At 40.5% G+C, this 16928-nt stretch overlaps 1 protein-coding gene across 1 annotated transcript; it reads right to left on the bottom strand.

The window, feature by feature from the left end:
* Nucleotides 1-130: 130 nt before the first annotated feature.
* Nucleotides 131-14534, bottom strand: disp2 (dispatched homolog 2 (Drosophila)). The gene is made up of 10 exons (XM_044375649.1): nucleotides 14290-14534; nucleotides 10028-10172; nucleotides 9521-9795; nucleotides 9410-9439; nucleotides 9156-9279; nucleotides 8338-8453; nucleotides 7289-7404; nucleotides 6294-6391; nucleotides 5868-6026; nucleotides 131-4982 (listed from the first exon to the last, which is right to left on the bottom strand). Exons 1-10 carry the CDS (start codon nucleotides 14382-14384, stop codon nucleotides 1662-1664), a joined length of 4479 nt encoding a protein of 1492 aa, XP_044231584.1. The 5' UTR covers nucleotides 14385-14534; the 3' UTR covers nucleotides 131-1661.
* Between the last annotated feature and the right edge of the window lie 2394 nt (nucleotides 14535-16928).

Here is a 16928-nt window from a genome sequence, read left to right as displayed (position 1 = left end):
TGTGAAAAATTACAACATTGACACCTGTAAATAAGAGTGGGTGGTGACCTTTTTACTTATTTTGTTCATAGAAAGCCTGTGATTGGTTTAATTCACCTCTAAGGCAGGTCATTCTGCTGAGTGATTTGTAGTGAAGGCTCATTGAAGAATTGTGATTATACAGTCAAGATGTCAAAAGCAAACACGTCTTACAATGAGAAACAACCCTGCTCATAGGCACATTTGACTCTTCTTGTTAAGGTCTTTGTGTTAAACCACCTTCTCTGGACCTCTGACACCTCTTTATTCCATACTTAATATAATATATAAGACTATAAACACATACCTTATTTTACTTTTGTAAAGGACACATCCTTGGCACAAAAACACACAGATACAGCTGTTTCAGTGTTCGAAACAATCTGTTGAAAGAAGTTTGGCACATGCTTCACATGTCTTCTGTACCATTATTTGAGTGGTAATGAGACATGTAGAATCAGCTGACAGTAGGGGAGGGAAGGGGTGTTAAAAGGCTTTCTGTTCCTTTAGATATTTGCCAGTTGGAGTTCCTCTTAAGAGTGCTGCAACAAGGTTTATGTACAAGTCAAAGCATGTGATGGTAAAACTACTGCTTTAGTAATCTCAATTAGAGCTCACTGCTGCTCACTAAAGGCAAAGGTATACACAGCCAATTGACAGATCCTGGGACAGTACGCACCAACTCACCAAAATTGTATAAACCCACATATAGTGTTTTATCTGTATTAAAACCCTTTTTTGCCTTTTTAAGTAAACATGACATTTGTGGGCACTGACACTGGAATAAACAGCATGACTTTTTCAATTTGACAGCGAAACAGTAAATGCAAACAAGCCATGACACTACAAACAACACATCGCAAACCGCAGGTTTCTGATTTTCTACATCATGGTCACAGAGGACATACTGTACACATTATCATCACAAACCCAACTGTAGGATCTTGGCTATAGTCAAGTCACAGTTGACGTGATAATGACTGGTTCTGGCTAACATACTGTATGTAATTCTGTATGCAGGCACATACAATGCAGCACTTTCTCTGTATTTCTCACATTTATCTTTTAACATGTTTGTTTTCAGTCAAGTCCTTGAATGTAATATGGCTTGTTAAGATAAGTTCGAGCACGGAGAAAGGCCAGCGGTTGGATGCTGGTGGCATTGTATTTGTTGTAACCCAGTCTGTGCAGATGTTAGAAAGTTCCAGGCACAAAGTAAATTCTGCAACAGCAGGCAGCAGGTGCAGTACTTGATAATTCTTTTGTTGACCACATACTGTAGCTTTAGTTTCTTCAAGTGTGATACTGGTGCAAGGTTAGAGCTGAAAGGAAAGCTTAATCTTTTACTGTCTTCTTCTGAAAATGCCGGAATGAACAAATCATGCTTTGATTTGACCTTTTGCTGAACAATTTAACTTTCATGCTCTGAACAGAAACGGTAACAACCTTAGCAGCAACACTAGACAAACATGCTGTCACATGTTAAATTTGCAGTTGGCTTATATTTCCCTTTAGTATTATACAAAAGGAACAGCATTGTGCTCCTTTTGTAATTCCTATATGCTTGTGTAAGTACAGTGATTCCTTTTCATATATTCAGAGCAATAAATGCACAGTGTTGAAAAAGATTCCTCCAGCTTTGCTCAACATGTATCCTCCCGTTGTCCGTCTCTCTTTATCCAAACGTCCGGCAAGTCTGGCTTACTGTTGGGTAAAATAACGACTTCTTCACTCTGGCTGCTGCGGCCCTTACCACAAGTCTCGTAAACTGTTTCTTTCAATGAGAGACGAAGCGTGTCTCTTTTCCCATTTAGGTGTCCTGGTTGTAAATGAACTTCCCCTTCTTCTTCATTTTGCTGTGTATTTGAAGGCCCTGGTTCGATGTCACTCAGGCACGTTTCGTTGGAGTCCTCCAGACCCTCGCAGGAGCTCTGAGACTGGGAGGAGAGGTGATAGTGATGATGGTGATGGAGCTCATCTGTGGTTTGTTCCTCTTTGCAGAGAGATGGCTGGTCGATGGTCTCAAGTGTGTGGCTGATTATAGTCTCCTCAATGCTAGAAGATGAGGAGAAAGATGTATTGCTCCAGTGTTTCACCCCACCACACTGACTTCGGCAAGTTTTACACAGCAGCCTGTCCTTAGTTAGGTCCTCTTGTGCTAGACCTGCAGGTCGCAGAGTGTTCTCTTTGTAAGGAGATGAGGTCTGGAGAGCTGGAGGCGGTTGGCTGATCTTATGTTGACGACTTTGCATCTCCTCACTGTCCCCATCCACATCTCTCCCAGAGTACTCAATCTCATCAGAGAGCACAGAGGGCCGGTTGGACAGCTTACTGGTGCAGGTGCTGTTTTCAAAGCTGTCACTCAGCCGGTAGGCCAGCGGCTGCAGCTCGTACTGCTCCTGCCCTCTGCCCCCTCCTCCTCCCGCTCCACTCTGTTTCTGCCTCTGCTGACGCTGGTGGTTGGGGTACAGATAGCCACCTGCGTCTTTGTCATAACTCCTCCTCACTCTAGATCTGCCAAAGGCCCCATTAGCAGCTGAGGCAGATGAGGAACAAGGTTCTGCTGCTGCTGAGCTTGATGACAGCACACTGTCGGTCTGATCTGAAAAGCATGGCAGCGTGATCTTTCCACAGTTTTTCTGGGGTCCAAAAAAGCAGCACAGGGACTGAAAAAAGAAGGTTGCAAATCCACATGCTACGCATTTCACCAAAAACAGGAAAATCCCCAGTTTTCTGAATAGCAAGACTGTGGCAGGCAACATGATGATCCCCATGCTGAAAAATGCACCAGAGACTATTGCTACAGGACATCCCATCCTTTTAGTGGAGTGTGCTACTTTCCCAATTTTGTCTGAATGAGGAGCGGAGCTGTAGGATATGCAGTAATTAGCAATAAAATCAACAGACAACCCTGCTGCCGATGATATAAACAGAGCCTCAATGCCACTCAGCTGCCATTCAAGAAGAACCAGGAGGCCGACCGTGACAAACACACTGCCTCCTACAGCCACAGTCCCATATATACTCAATGGAATATTCCATGTGGTTAAGAGAAGCAAAGCAAATGTGAGGGCTACTGAGAAGCCAGCTACCACCAGAGTCTCTGAGCTTAAAGACTGCTGTAGGTCAAAAAGAGACAGCTGACTTATGAACCAGCCATTCTCCAGCCCTTGTGGTGCCCCTGATATTTCTCTGTTAAACCACGTCAGGATTTCTCTGTAGAAAAGACTGGTTCTACTAAAGTTGAAGCTGTAGAGGTATGTGGTTTTGAATGCCAACACGAGGGCAGCGACCTTGCCATCTGGCTGGAAGTACAGACCTCCACTGTGGGCCAGATGGCCCTCAGCGTACCTCTCTGCCAGCATCATACTGAGGCAGTTCTCAAAAACGCTGGGAGGGTAGGGGAAAGGGATGTCATTACAGCAGAAATGAAGGGCATCATCACTCTCTGAGCACCTTCTGACAGATACCCAATGTATAAGCTGCTCCACAAGGCAGATATGGTCTGTGGTTGCATCTTTATCCTCTGGTGATGGCGCAGCATAGAAGCTTTGGTTCTGAACCCGAACACATAGGTCCCTCAACCAAACCTGCGCGTCTGGTCGGCTCATGTTAAAGTCTGGGTCAAGAACCAAAGAGCCGTTGCTTCTTGGGTTAAAGTGATCCCCGTTATCAGTTGGTTTGACGCCCCAAACAAGCATTAACCTCACAGGCTTGTCCTCTCCATTCCTCTGTCTCTCAAACATAAACATGTGGCGATACTCTGCGTCGTATCTCTCAAACGGGTGACTGGAGCGGAAAAGCTGGGTGACCTTGCTGTCAAGGGTGGGCAGTTTCATACCTGGGTCAATGCAAGACATGTAAGTACCACCGGCAGCAAGCACTGCAAACCAGCACACCCAGATGTATCTAAACTTCACCACTCCGCAAGGCAGGATTTTCAGAAATAACAAATTGGAGGTGTCAGCGAAACCTCGTTTCAATTCTCTCAGCTTCTGCCCGAGAGTGAAGAGGCATCGCTTGCGTGAGCTTGTATCCCAGAAGCCACCGGTGTTTTTGGAACAGCATGGTTTCCATCCCTGCACTGCTACAGATGCAGAGGATGCTTCTGTGTAGCGCTCACGCAGAATGAAAGAGCATGGCAGCCACACTAACGCTAAAAGTGAACTGATGAAAGAGGAAGTTCCGAGGTAAACAGAAAAACATCTGATTGCTGTAATGCTGCTGAGATAGCCAGAGAAAAATGCTGCGCTAGAGGTTAATCCTGATGCTAAAATCAAATACCCAACTTCTTGCAAAGCTCTGTTTACTCTCTTCTCCAGGGAAGCCATGGGGTTCTGAGATAGCTGCAGATTCCAGAAATCAGCAAAGATGAAAACATGATTGGAGCAACTTCCCAAGAGAATAAGAGCTGCAGAGAGGTTGACCAGGGGGAAGAACGTCAGCTGAAATGCTACTTTATAGAGAAAATAGGAGGTAAGGAGGGAGCCTGCGATTGCTATCACAGATAATGCCACTATGAAGAGAGAGTGGAGATACAGAGCCATGGTGAAAAGAAGGGAAACAACAGCTAGGATAGGGTATACTGAATCTCTTGCCAGGTAATACTTGAAGAGCGTCTGCTTGATGCCAAAGTCCATGCCAGTGATAGTCGTGTTGTTGTACGTCAGGTCCCTGCCTTCAAGAGTGTTCATGTATATCTCCATCATGTGTTCTCCTTTGTCCACGGGTAAGAACAGAAGGCTGTACTTCAGCGTTGGGATTTGGTATTCAACAGTCTGCGGCCCGAGGAAGTCTTTATCAACCAGGAAGTGTAGGATTTGGAACACCACGCGGGATTGTTTGCAGCGGGACGGGACAGAGGAGCAGCTGCCATGTTTAGGTCTCTCAACACAGGCCTCAACCAGATGTCCTTCATGATAGTACAGAGCACACTTCCGGAGAAGGTTTAGAGATTCAGAGACCTGACGTGAAAAGGAGAAAATTGAATGATATTAAAGGCCTTGATAAAATCACCCTTCAAACAGATCATTAATGCACTCCAGGAGTTATGTTATAATGTAGAATTATAAATTATATCTTTTGTGGCATCGTTAAACATTTTTCTTATTGTTCACAATTCATACAAAAAGCCAAAAACAAACTATTTGTTTGAGAAAGTTTTTGTCTGTATGAATGTTAAATGGTGAAAAACTGAGAGTGGAAAAGAAGTTCAATTTCTTTCTTTCAATTCTTTTTGTGTACAACTTGGAATTGGTATAATATACAATGATACCACTTTCTAATAAGCTTTCACCACCCGAAGAGATTTTTCACTGCCTGGAAACCCAACAGTCGTTCTTATTAATACATGTAGCTTATTACTGATTGAGACAGAATTAGTAAATAATTTAGTCAGTTTATAAACCCTTTATAAAGGTATAAAGGCTTTAGAAAGTGGTACCAATATCTTGATATCACTCACATAGTTCATGTTAATTCTGTTATTGACAAGAATTAGAAAAAACATTCCTCCAAAAAACTAAATGGACCTTTAAATGTAAAATAAAAAATGTTAAATCAGTGGTAGAGTATGCTTAACTCCAGCTTCATTTACTCAGCTATTTTAACTAAGTAAGTGAACATTGTGCTCAGAATATTTTACCACAGATATGTCTCTTATCAAGGTCAAGAATGTATCTGCATGCTAAAAAAATGTTAATTTGTACCATGCACCTCACATCTCACTTGCAGTGCAAGATTGGCTATTGCTTTGAACTTAGAAAAACTTTGTGGTAATTATTCCAATTAATGAAGTAATTTGTTTCTCTGGTATTTTTTAATGGAAAGGATATGGAAAAGAAAGCTACCTGGTGGGAGGTTAGGCTGAGGCAGCAGGAGGCATTAGTGAGGACAGCCAAGTAATTGCCCAGGGACCAGCTGGGGCAGCAGCCGCTTCTGGACGTTCCCTCTGCCTCCACCCTCACATGCTGCTGGCACAGGTCCTGGAACTGGGCCTGGGAGCGTATCTGAATCAGACAAGGGAAATATTTTTTGAACACATGCCCAGTTTTGAAACAAATACACAAAAAATGAATTCATTTCATATGAGGTAATATACTGCACATAAAAATCATGTTTTTAATTCCTGCAGAGAATTTAAAGGTGGGATATGGTTAAGGCACGAAAGAAAGAAAAATGAAGTTGTGATTAACAGAAGATGGTGGCTAAAGAAGAAAGAAACAAAAAGCAGAGGACTAAAGGTGAGGTGGAGGGTTGAGTAAATCAGAGCGAACCCTGGATTGCTCCATCTCACACATGGCATGGATGGCCTTCAGGCTCCAGAGACTGGCTGAGTTTTCTGAACGAAACACCAGCTGGGACAAATGCTCGCCTGCGTGGAGAAAGACAGATGGATTCAAAGATGACTGGCAGTGAATCATCAATTTGTAGGGATGATTGGAAATGTTCAGAATAGCTTAACTGTTAGTAGAAGATTTACATTTTGGGGGTATAAATTAATAAAAATAAAACAAGGCAAACAACATATTTCATGTGTCCTGCTGTCTGTTTTGAGTATAAATTAGGCTTCTAAATGAAATGCAAACCTCAAGGCTTGGAATTGCTAATAAATTCGTTTAGGCAGTTTTCTGGTGTTTTTATGAGGCAGAAACAGAAATATAGTCTTTGATCAAACAGCAGACTATTTCAAAGTAGAACTTTAAGAGGAAAATGTGGAGTAACTGAAAATGCATTCAACAAACTTCTTTCTTTGAAGCCACAACTGAAAGCTATTACACACATCTCAAAATCTCACTGTTTTTGTAAATTTGTACTTAACTAGTACGTTGTTACTGTTGTTTTTATGCTGCACTGTTGTCATTAGTGTGCTGGGAGTGCTGCTTAATCCCTAACAAGCTGAAGGGTTTTAATTTACATATTTAAAAGTATCTCAGCTTCTGAATGGGCTTTGATTACAGTGTTATAATATTTCCATTTCATTGTCTGCTCTGATGAATGTGCCGGAGCTAGCGGTGTTTATATTCCTCCTGGCAACTTGCTTGAATGTGCTATACAAGTCTAGATATTGCAATTAGGAATAGAATTGATATTTTATGCAAACTGATAGAATACTTAATTAACCCTAAATTGGAAATTGCAGAATGTATTTTGAAAGGTGTTTGTATTTTTATTGTTGCTGTTATCAATGGAGCAGCAGTTTAATTTATATATTTATTTTCTGTGATTTAAGAGTGTGTCGGCAGGGATGAACTGACTAGGACTGACCCACCTGGAGCGTTGCAGAGGAAGGTATCTGGAGATGAGTCCCTGGCCAGCATCCTCTTTTTCCGAAGTCTGGAGGCGTCCTGGCTGCCGCTGCCATCTCTACTGACAGCAGCCCCGAAACTAGCAGAGATAGAACAAACACACACACACATTTAAAACATGATGTTAAAAAGTAATAAGGATCATTTTTAAACGTACATTAATTTATTGTTGGCCATTAGGTGGTAGTGCAATAAGCTGTAAACATAATATATTGTCACCTTATAATGTTGAACGTGTTAGCAAACAACTGCTTATTTACACATCCAACAGACTTGGAGCAAAGCAACATTATCATTCATTTGGCAGTGTGTTTTCTGGCCACCTGGCAAATGTAAGTCCAATATTCACTCTGCTTTCGGCTCAGTTTTGGTCTCCAAAAACTCCAACTGAGAAAAACATCTGGCCCTTTAGTGGCTAAATGCTCCACTATGTTTACCCACTAGTCGCTAACTTTGTCCATCTAACATTTAGTGTTGGGAGTCTAGCCTACTGTGGGTTTATCAGAGCTTTTTCCATGAAAACTGCTGTCGACTGGAAACAAGGTTGATGAGAGCAGTGAGAGTGAACCAAAACAGTAAAGTCGCATGTGGGAAAACTGAAACAATGACCTGAAAGACACTAAAACGCTCCCTCAGAGCTGATGGAGAATAATTTGATTATTGTTAAAATAGAGCAACTTAAATCATTTATTTTATTATAAAGTTAATGATCGTACATACTTTAAATTACATGTTCATATCTATAATAACATTTATTTGATATTTCTATATTTAATGAGCCTTTATTTTATATCTATTTTGAATGTGTTTTATGCTATATAAAGTTAATACATGTAAAGTTATGTATATTAGGTGCAGCAACAATACTTATAACCTATAACCCCACACCTGTATACACATAAGTTGACAGGACCACCATCGCTGCATGTGTACAGCTCGTTTCCATCTGTAAAGCATCTGTGTGCAGCAGTCAGTACTGCAGACCGGCTGTGTAGAAAGTCTGCATTCTGACCTTTTACTGAGCTGCTGTGGTAAAGGAGACAAAATTTTCCCCGGGCCAGTGTTCTCCAGCAGCTCAGACAAGCTGGACTGGCGGACTCCAATGTAGGTTCCCCGTGGCTCAAAGCCCTGAAGAAAGAACACACACACACACACACACATACAATCAGACATCAAAGCTAAAGACAGCGTGGACGCTGGTGCCCATCAATGCACTGCAGCATTTTACTGAATAAATCTGCATCATTTGTACCTTGTAATAATGTCTGAATTGCCATTAAAAAACACTCTTGGCTTTTTTTTGGTGATGCGTTTGATGTTATTTTAAAAGAAAAGAAGGAGAACTACTTGGACATCAGACTCCACACTTAAATAATCAGAAAACCCTTGTGTTGGCCCAATTATATTTAATTTGTATGTAAATCCTTTTTTTAATATTAGTAATGACTCATTGTTGAGATTCACATGCTGCATTTTCAGAATTATTCATTAATCAGTGTTTATCTTGTAAGCACCCATCTCAAAGGTGAGAAGATGTACTTAATTAAGATGACAGCAAGTGTGATCTAATTCATAGTGGATCATTGAATTTGAGATGAGGTTGAGGTAAATGGATATGCCTGAGATCATGAGTCATTAGGGAAACAGTAATTAACACTCAGCCTAAGGTGATGAGGGAGGTTTGTATTGTAGATTTGACAGTCGAGGTACATGAGCTGCACTAAGGGACACTATAGGAATAAATGTTATAAACAGTATGCTTTTGTATGAGCGTATGTCTCAGACATGCGCCTGTTCTCCAGAGTGATGACTTCTTCTAAACTGACTCACCAGCAGCGGGTCAGAGAAGTCTGGCAATGGACCAATGAAGAGGCCAGCCAGTGAGCAACCCAGAAGCAGCACAGCGCAACCAATGAGCACTGCTAAAGGGTAATCCACTATCACCTGGGAATAACTGCCAGATAGAAAACCACAGAAGAAGAAGCTGTCAGTGACACTGAGTAAAGATTCATTATTATGATCATAACAAGTGTGACATGCATTACCTCTGGGTTTGTAAAGTGAAAATGGGTTTCTGTGCTTACTTTCTAAGGATGCAGTAGAATCCTCCATCCCTGTTAATAATTGAAAACTTTATTATAATAATGATCCACACAAATTTGAAAAGGATGAACAGAAAATGTCTGTAAACACACCTGACTGCCACCACGTGTCGCTGCGTCGGTTTTTGTGTCCTGCCTTCGTTTGAACCGTGCAGCCAGTGACATCTCACAGCACTGTGACGTGATTGATGCGCAGAACTACAACTGTGTCCCATTTTGACCACTACAACTCCTTCAGCATGAGGCCCTGTTGTGTTTGAATGACAGTCCTGGCAGGTGTTTGGTTTAATTGGCTCCTGATGGCTGCAATGGGGACATTTCCGGGGCTGTAGCGAATCGTAGGCCCCGGCACGAGGACCCTGGGGAACCTAAAGAAAAAAAAAGATAGATGAAACAGAAATATTGCATATTATGATCTTCTCATAGAGGATTCTTGTATCACTCATGCCCCAGTATTTTGAGTGACACACTGACTATTTTTGTCACTGCCTCCCAAATCCAACATCTATTTCTAACCTATTTTTGAGACAGTCCGACTTTTAATGGTTCCATATATATCTATCCTTAACAAGATACTGTACAGTCAGTGCTCATGCATACTTGGTGATAAAGCTGACAGGAGGAAGAGGGTCTGCCAAGGCTGCTGCAGCTGTCACATAGCTCCCCTTCAGTCTGGATGACTGTCAAATGGGCCTCAGCAGCACACACACTGTCGGGAGGGCACAGAGAGACCGCCGGGATCTCGCTGAGGAGGAGAGAGTACAGACGGGAGGAGAGAAAGATGGGTGTGAGGAAGAGAGGAGGGAGGAAAAGAAAAGAGAAGAGGAAAATGTGTCAGCAGAAGAGAATTAATGATTGGCATATAGGCAACAGTTCTTTTAGACTGAAGGTGCAAAAGTTCCGTCTGTGAAACAGTGCAAATATGCAGGTGATGTCTGTAAAACTTAGGCATAACAATCTATCTCCCCCACTACACACTGATTGACATCTCAGTTTCTTGACTATATTCTTGGCTCAACTTTATCTCATATTCCAACGGAGAATTGAGCGAGCCAGCAGAACTAATGAGGTAAGGAATGGATTTCTGGGTAACGCACTGTGGCTAGTGGAAATAAGGAGGCCCAATTAAAAAAAAAAAAGAAAGGTATGTGAGAGACTGTACATATCATGTCAGAGACCCCATTATGAGAGAGAGGTAGCTGGCTGTCCAGGATAGATAACATGAGGCTGAGTGATGACTCATGGGTAATGGCAGCATTCAGGAGAAGCCTGGAGTGACAAGTGTAATGATATGTTTCTCCCCTCTGAGTAATGTATTTCTTTCTCATTCCTACAGTATGGCTAGGTTGCGCAGTTTATTAGTCCATGGAGTATTGTGTTGGGCCACCGCTTTGGTCCAGACTGAATTAACTATTGGATATACTGACACGCAGTTTTATGCAGACATTTACGATCCCCAGTGGATGGAACTTAAAGTCCCTTGCCACTCAAAAATATGTTTTTCTATTCATTCCTACAGTTGAATGTTTGAGCTTCACTGTGCAGAAAAATGCATGTGCAGAGTTTGACTTTAGAAGGCTGTTTTCACATTCATCTGCTGAAAGTGGAAAGTTTCTCTGTGCTCATTAAAAACCTGATTTTAATAGGTGGGCCTATGAGCAGGATTTGTGACTTACAACTAGTTTGGAAGCCAATCCTGGTCCAATATTCAATTTACACAAGTGTGATGTGGAAACTTAAAGCCTCCATTGCACATAAACTAAGAATGGACTTTACAGTGAAGTAGGAGACAACTTGTGTCCAGCAGTTAAAACTTCTGAAATGAAACAATATTCACATATTCATTGATGATACTGTTTTAAGAATTTTAACATTGTAATTATACGGTTTTGTGGAAAAAACATATCAGACACGCATTATTGTTCCAAGCAGAGTATTTTCATGTCTTTATACATGTCTGGAGAGGATCTTTAATGACTTTGATGGTCTCCTCTAGCCTCTAGCACCACCAGTGGGTCAATGTTTTTACTTATCCTGAGAAATAGCTCAATATTCACTACATGGATGAAAAAAACTTTGTACAGACACTGTTTTTGGTGATCCCCTGAATTTTCCCTTAGCACCACTATGTGGTGCACATTGTTGGTTTTGAGTGAAGTGTCTCAACAACTGTTGGATGGATTGCCATGAAATGTGGTGCAGACATTCATGTTTCCCTCAGGATGAACTGTAATAATTTTGGTGATCTCCCTTTATTTTTCATCATTACATTTAATTTTTTATTTGTCCAATACTTTAATAGTTACACAGGTTCAACTAACGTTAATGATGGCTCAGTTTCATTCAATTGTCCAAGGAAGCTATATACTGGTAAACCATGCACCATACAGGAGTTAATAAATTTGGACAAACTAAATGTGATTCAGCCATCATTAATGTTATTAATTGTAGCGGTGCTTTGCCTGCTTTGAAAATGTCTGCTGTGAAAAACATCTATTAGTCTAAATGTCAGCATGCTAACATGCCAAACCAAGATGGAGAACATGGTAAACATTTATAGGCCTACGTCAACATGTTAGTATTATCATTGTGAGCATGTTAGCATGATGCTGAGTATATCAACTAAAATTTAGGGAAATCTGTATAAAATGAGGTACAAGACATCTATAAAATTTCCATTTGAGGAAAGATGATGTGCAGCCACAAGAACTTTATGTTAAGAATTGTTTATTATCACATTATAGGATTTTAGCTTCATTCAGCCTATTTCCAGATTTTTTTTTACATCTCATGATATTGAAACTGGACTAATTAGAGACCAAACTGAACCACTGAGTACTGTTGTAGTTACATCTCAGTAAAAAGAGGGCATGAGGTCTGTGTAGTCTACCACATGCTTGTTTTTCCACAGTCGACTGGATGCAACCGCACTTCTTCCTGTCTTGTCACTATGGCGACAGAGTAAGTCAACATAGGCTAAATGACCTCACACAGTTTTATTTGGATTCCATAATAAGGCGCACCGATGATGAGTAGTCTGTTGAACTGGTGGTAGACAGTGGCAGAGGGATTATGGAGCTGATTAATGGTGGAGCTCAGTGAGGAACTGAACCTCAGTATTTTGTCTTCGTATTACAATAAAACTGTAATGTGATCTAAATAATAAATTGCTTACTGTGTACTCAGCAGCTTTTAGTTACATAGCAGATGTTTTTCAACTGATTGAGCCTGTTTAGGTGCTGGACTGAGTAAATAATTACATTCAATAAAGGGGAAGTCAACACTGTCAACTCATTTAACACTATATTTTATTGCTGTAGCATTATAAACCCCATTCAGTACTCTACGTCGGCTACAATACACAGGTACACTAAATTATTAGCAAATACCGTGTACTGTAACCTGCTGTGAATATTTAAGCCTATTACTCCTCTTTCATGGCTTTTCACAGGCCAGCCAATATAAACACACACAAGAGGAAAGAAATTCATGAAACTCATCAATATTTCAGCAGATGAATACAAAAATACATCCAGGAAGGTGTCACTGAGCTGCTCCCCACAATAAAAAAGGACACTGACATTGTGCACTGATGCCAGAATGACCTCTGAGTTCACCTCAAAACATGCAAGATTACAACATAAAAGTTACTCTCATTTCATTTTAAATGCACTCAGCTGCCGCTTTATTAGGTATTTAATCATCTTTCCCTCTTGTCAAAACTAAGCTTGACTGGTAGTGTCAATTGCTGAGATGCTTGTTTGGAGCCAAAGTAACGTCTAGGGGCACTCAAAAGACTCCAGCAAGGAGAATCACAAAGAATCTCTGAGGTTAAAGACCTTCATCTCTTTCTACTCTCTCCTCTGTTTGCCTCTAGGTCTCTGTCTCACTCTCTATCTGCATGTCTCTTTCATCGACTCTCCGGATGCCACTCAATGTCACGTCCTCGAACATTTCCTGAACCCCCAATCACACACACATGTACATGCACTAGAAGCTCAATCTGTATTCAGGAGGCAAACTATTAACCTTAAGGCAGAGATGGATCTGTGTGGGTATTATTAGAAGATCTGCCTTCTGTGTTTAGAAGAGGAAACAAAAAGAGGATATCTTTCTGGGAGATACAAAAATGAGGCGTGTTGTTGAGGTAAAGGGTGTCAGGCCTCAGCTGCTTCCAGCCCCACTTTCATGTTTGAAGCCCCCTCAGCCATTTGATGTTTTTTTTTTTACATGCAGGGCCGTTGCATCAGTGGGGAACAGAGTGAGTGACAGGGTGACATCAGTGACCCAGACTTCTCGCCTGACCAACAGAACAGATCTCTCAGATCTTTGTCAAGTCAACTGAGTGTGAGAAAGTGTGTGTGATGGATGCTGCCCTGATTTGTGGAGCTACCGCATACAGTAGAGCACAAAAGCCTATTTATATGATGATGAATTAAAGAAGGCACTGAAAGCATTGTCTCTCCTTTATCATGTTCCTAAAGTACTCGTGTACTAAATAATGATATTCCCTAAAATGCTGTGATCACTAAACATACATTTGTAAAAGTAAGTTGACAGAAGATCCTCTCTTGGTTTCACCAGCAGTAGAAAGAGTGCAGCCTAATCAGGGGTTAATGATGTAGTTATCTTGTAAAGACAATTATTATAGTGTTATGGAAAAATAAAAAAGAGTAGAAACCATATCATGGCACACAATCTCATTGTCCACAGTATAAACACAGCTAGATTGAGTGCTGTTGAACAATAGCGGCCACAGGAGACACATTCACGTCTGCTGAATATCAATTTTTTCTGTCAATAATCAAGTTACACAGAGAGCTACAAATAAACCCACAGGCAAGAAAAAAACAACAACCCACCTTTGGCAAGCCTCTTGAATTCCCCTTTCATTTGTAGGAGAATCATCCATCACAATCGCATCCGTGCTTTCTCCTATTGTCGAGCAAGCATCCATCTCCCTCTGACTCGGCCTTAAAAAATGAAGCAAGAAAAAAAAGGCAATTACGAATGTCTTGTAATTTTGGACTGGGTTAGATAAACAGTCCCCATCTGCCCAGACTGAGTCCACGAGGATCAGAGGTACGGGCTTGTTTCTGCTACTACAGAGCAGCACCAGGGCTGTTTGGGTTAATCTGCCCCGAGCTGCGCTCTGATTGGCGGAGCCGCGGTGATGCTGAGGACGCTGCTTGGTCGCTGTCCAACCGGCCGCGGTGCTGGAACACAAAGTGACGGGTAGAAGGCATCAGTGCCTGGTTAATTGGCTCAGACAGGAGCTACAGCTGCTGTTTAATGTTTGTTATGAAGGTCCACAGACAGTGATGCTGTGTTCAATTAAAGCCATAACTTAATTGAGACCTCCAGCTGCTGATCAACGGTGCATCAATACCGAATGAGTTGGCAACATACTGTATTATTCTTGTCAGGACTGACAAGGTGAATTCAGGTAAAAGCCACGATACCTCAACACTTTCTTTTATTAAATCTTAACTAGCCAGTAAAGGTGAAGTCTGATTTAATCAGAGTGCACAAGGGCTTAAAGGATTAATTGAATGGTTGTTTGGTCCATAAAATGTCAGAAAATGATGAAAAATATCAATCACTGTTTCCCAAAGCCCAAGATGATGTCTTCAAATGTTTTCTTTTGTCTCAACCAAACAGTCCACAACTCATAAAGTTATTCAGTTCACTATAATAGAAACCAGAAAATATTTACATTTGAGAAGCTGGAACCAGAGAATTTGGACATTCTTTACTTAATTAAGACTCCAAATGATTCATCGAACATCAAAATAGTTGGTGATTAATTTAATAGTTGGCAAATAATCAATTCATCGACCAGTCGTTGCAGCTCTAAACAAAAGTGTAAGTAATAGTCTCATTACTTAGCCTACACATTGTCACATTTTTATTTAAACTTTTAAAGGACCAGTGTGTAACCATCTGAATACCCCATCCCCCACCGTCTCTCCCTCCTGGGCTACTATAGAAACATGGTGATGCAACATGGCGGCCTTATATCTCCATATGTAGATATAAAGGGCTCATTCTAAGGTAACAAAAACACAACAGTTCTTATTTTCAGGTGATTATAAACTAATTAAAATATACTTATGAATATTATATTCCATTTCTGCAACGTCTGTTCTGCTAGATGCCACTAAATTCTACACACTACACCTTTAAGTAGTATAAGTCGCACCTAAGTACCAAAATTTAGTCTGAAGCCTGGTCCCTTTACCATCTTGTTGTATTAACAAAGAAAAAGCATTTAATGTTAGCGAGTCCATGTGATACTACTGACATAGTATTGAGCAGCATGGTTGGTACATTTTTCCTAATAAAACACAATTTATAAAGCTATTGCAGGCTATAACTAGTGGTTTTGTTAATGGTTAATAAATAATTTACTAATGCTTTATAGATGCAGTTATAAACTGTTAATAACATATTTTGGGTTACCAGGTCATGACAAATCCATTTGAAGGGTTTAGCCATTTACTAACATGTATAACTGCAGAGATGATGGATAAAAACATTTATTAGTTACCTATAAACATTTCTAGCTGCAGACTAAATGATTCATTAGAAAGTGAGAAATCCATTAGCATTTATTAATGGTTTACTAACATTATTCAACAGACCAGCCAAAGGGGTTTTTCACAAACTGGCAACCCCAAAAGTTGTTCCTATTATTAGCTTATAACTGTAGGTCTACTCTATAAAGCAGTTATAAATGATTCATTAACCAATAATAAATCCATCACTTGCAACCCTTTATGAGGTGTGCCACACTAGGAAGCTGTCTAGTATAATCATATTTATGGGATTTTCATTAGATGTTTTACATGCAACATTTTTTAATAAGCCTACAGTCATTACATAGTGAAGCATGAATAATATTTCCGTCTGAAATATGGCAGAGTACAACCAGAAGTGGAAATTCTCAAGAAGTATCTCAAAAATCTCTTCAATAGTGTATTTTATACCTTCCTCTGCAGCTAAAGAGATTTGGCTTTTTTTGGTAGACTTTGCCAAAAAAGGGAGTTCTTAATATATTTTTTTTAAGTGTATTTAAGAATGACATCAGTTTGACGGTGATGTATTGGCCAAAAAAGTAGCTTTAGTGTTTCTCAAGGAAAAAAAATTGGGTGAATTAAGTTTTGGTGGGTTTAGAAATTGTTCTATTTTTATCATAATGAAGAGAACAGAAAAAAAAACAGACTATAACTTAAGGCTACTTATTAAGAAGTGAGAGTCAGTCGAAGCCGACTGGCTCAAAAGGAAAAGGAGAAACTGTGACACAGCAGACCTGCGAGACTCACTGCTAATGAGGTGGCCGCTGGTCTGGCTCTGGTTATAAATATGAATCATGGCGCAGGACGCTTGTCTCTGAGGGGCCACCTTGGGGTAAAAAAAAAAAGGAAATGATTTATTGGAAGAAGAAGCAAAGATCAGGAAAAAGAGAGTGTGAGAAAGTTTTGTAGGAGAGATCAAAGTC

Source organism: Thunnus albacares, chromosome 15, assembly GCF_914725855.1.
Source record: "Thunnus albacares chromosome 15, fThuAlb1.1, whole genome shotgun sequence".
In the NCBI taxonomy this organism is placed as follows: Eukaryota; Metazoa; Chordata; class Actinopteri; order Scombriformes; family Scombridae; genus Thunnus; species Thunnus albacares.
Note: the sequence above shows the minus strand (reverse complement) of the source record. Positions and strands in the feature narration are given on the sequence as shown.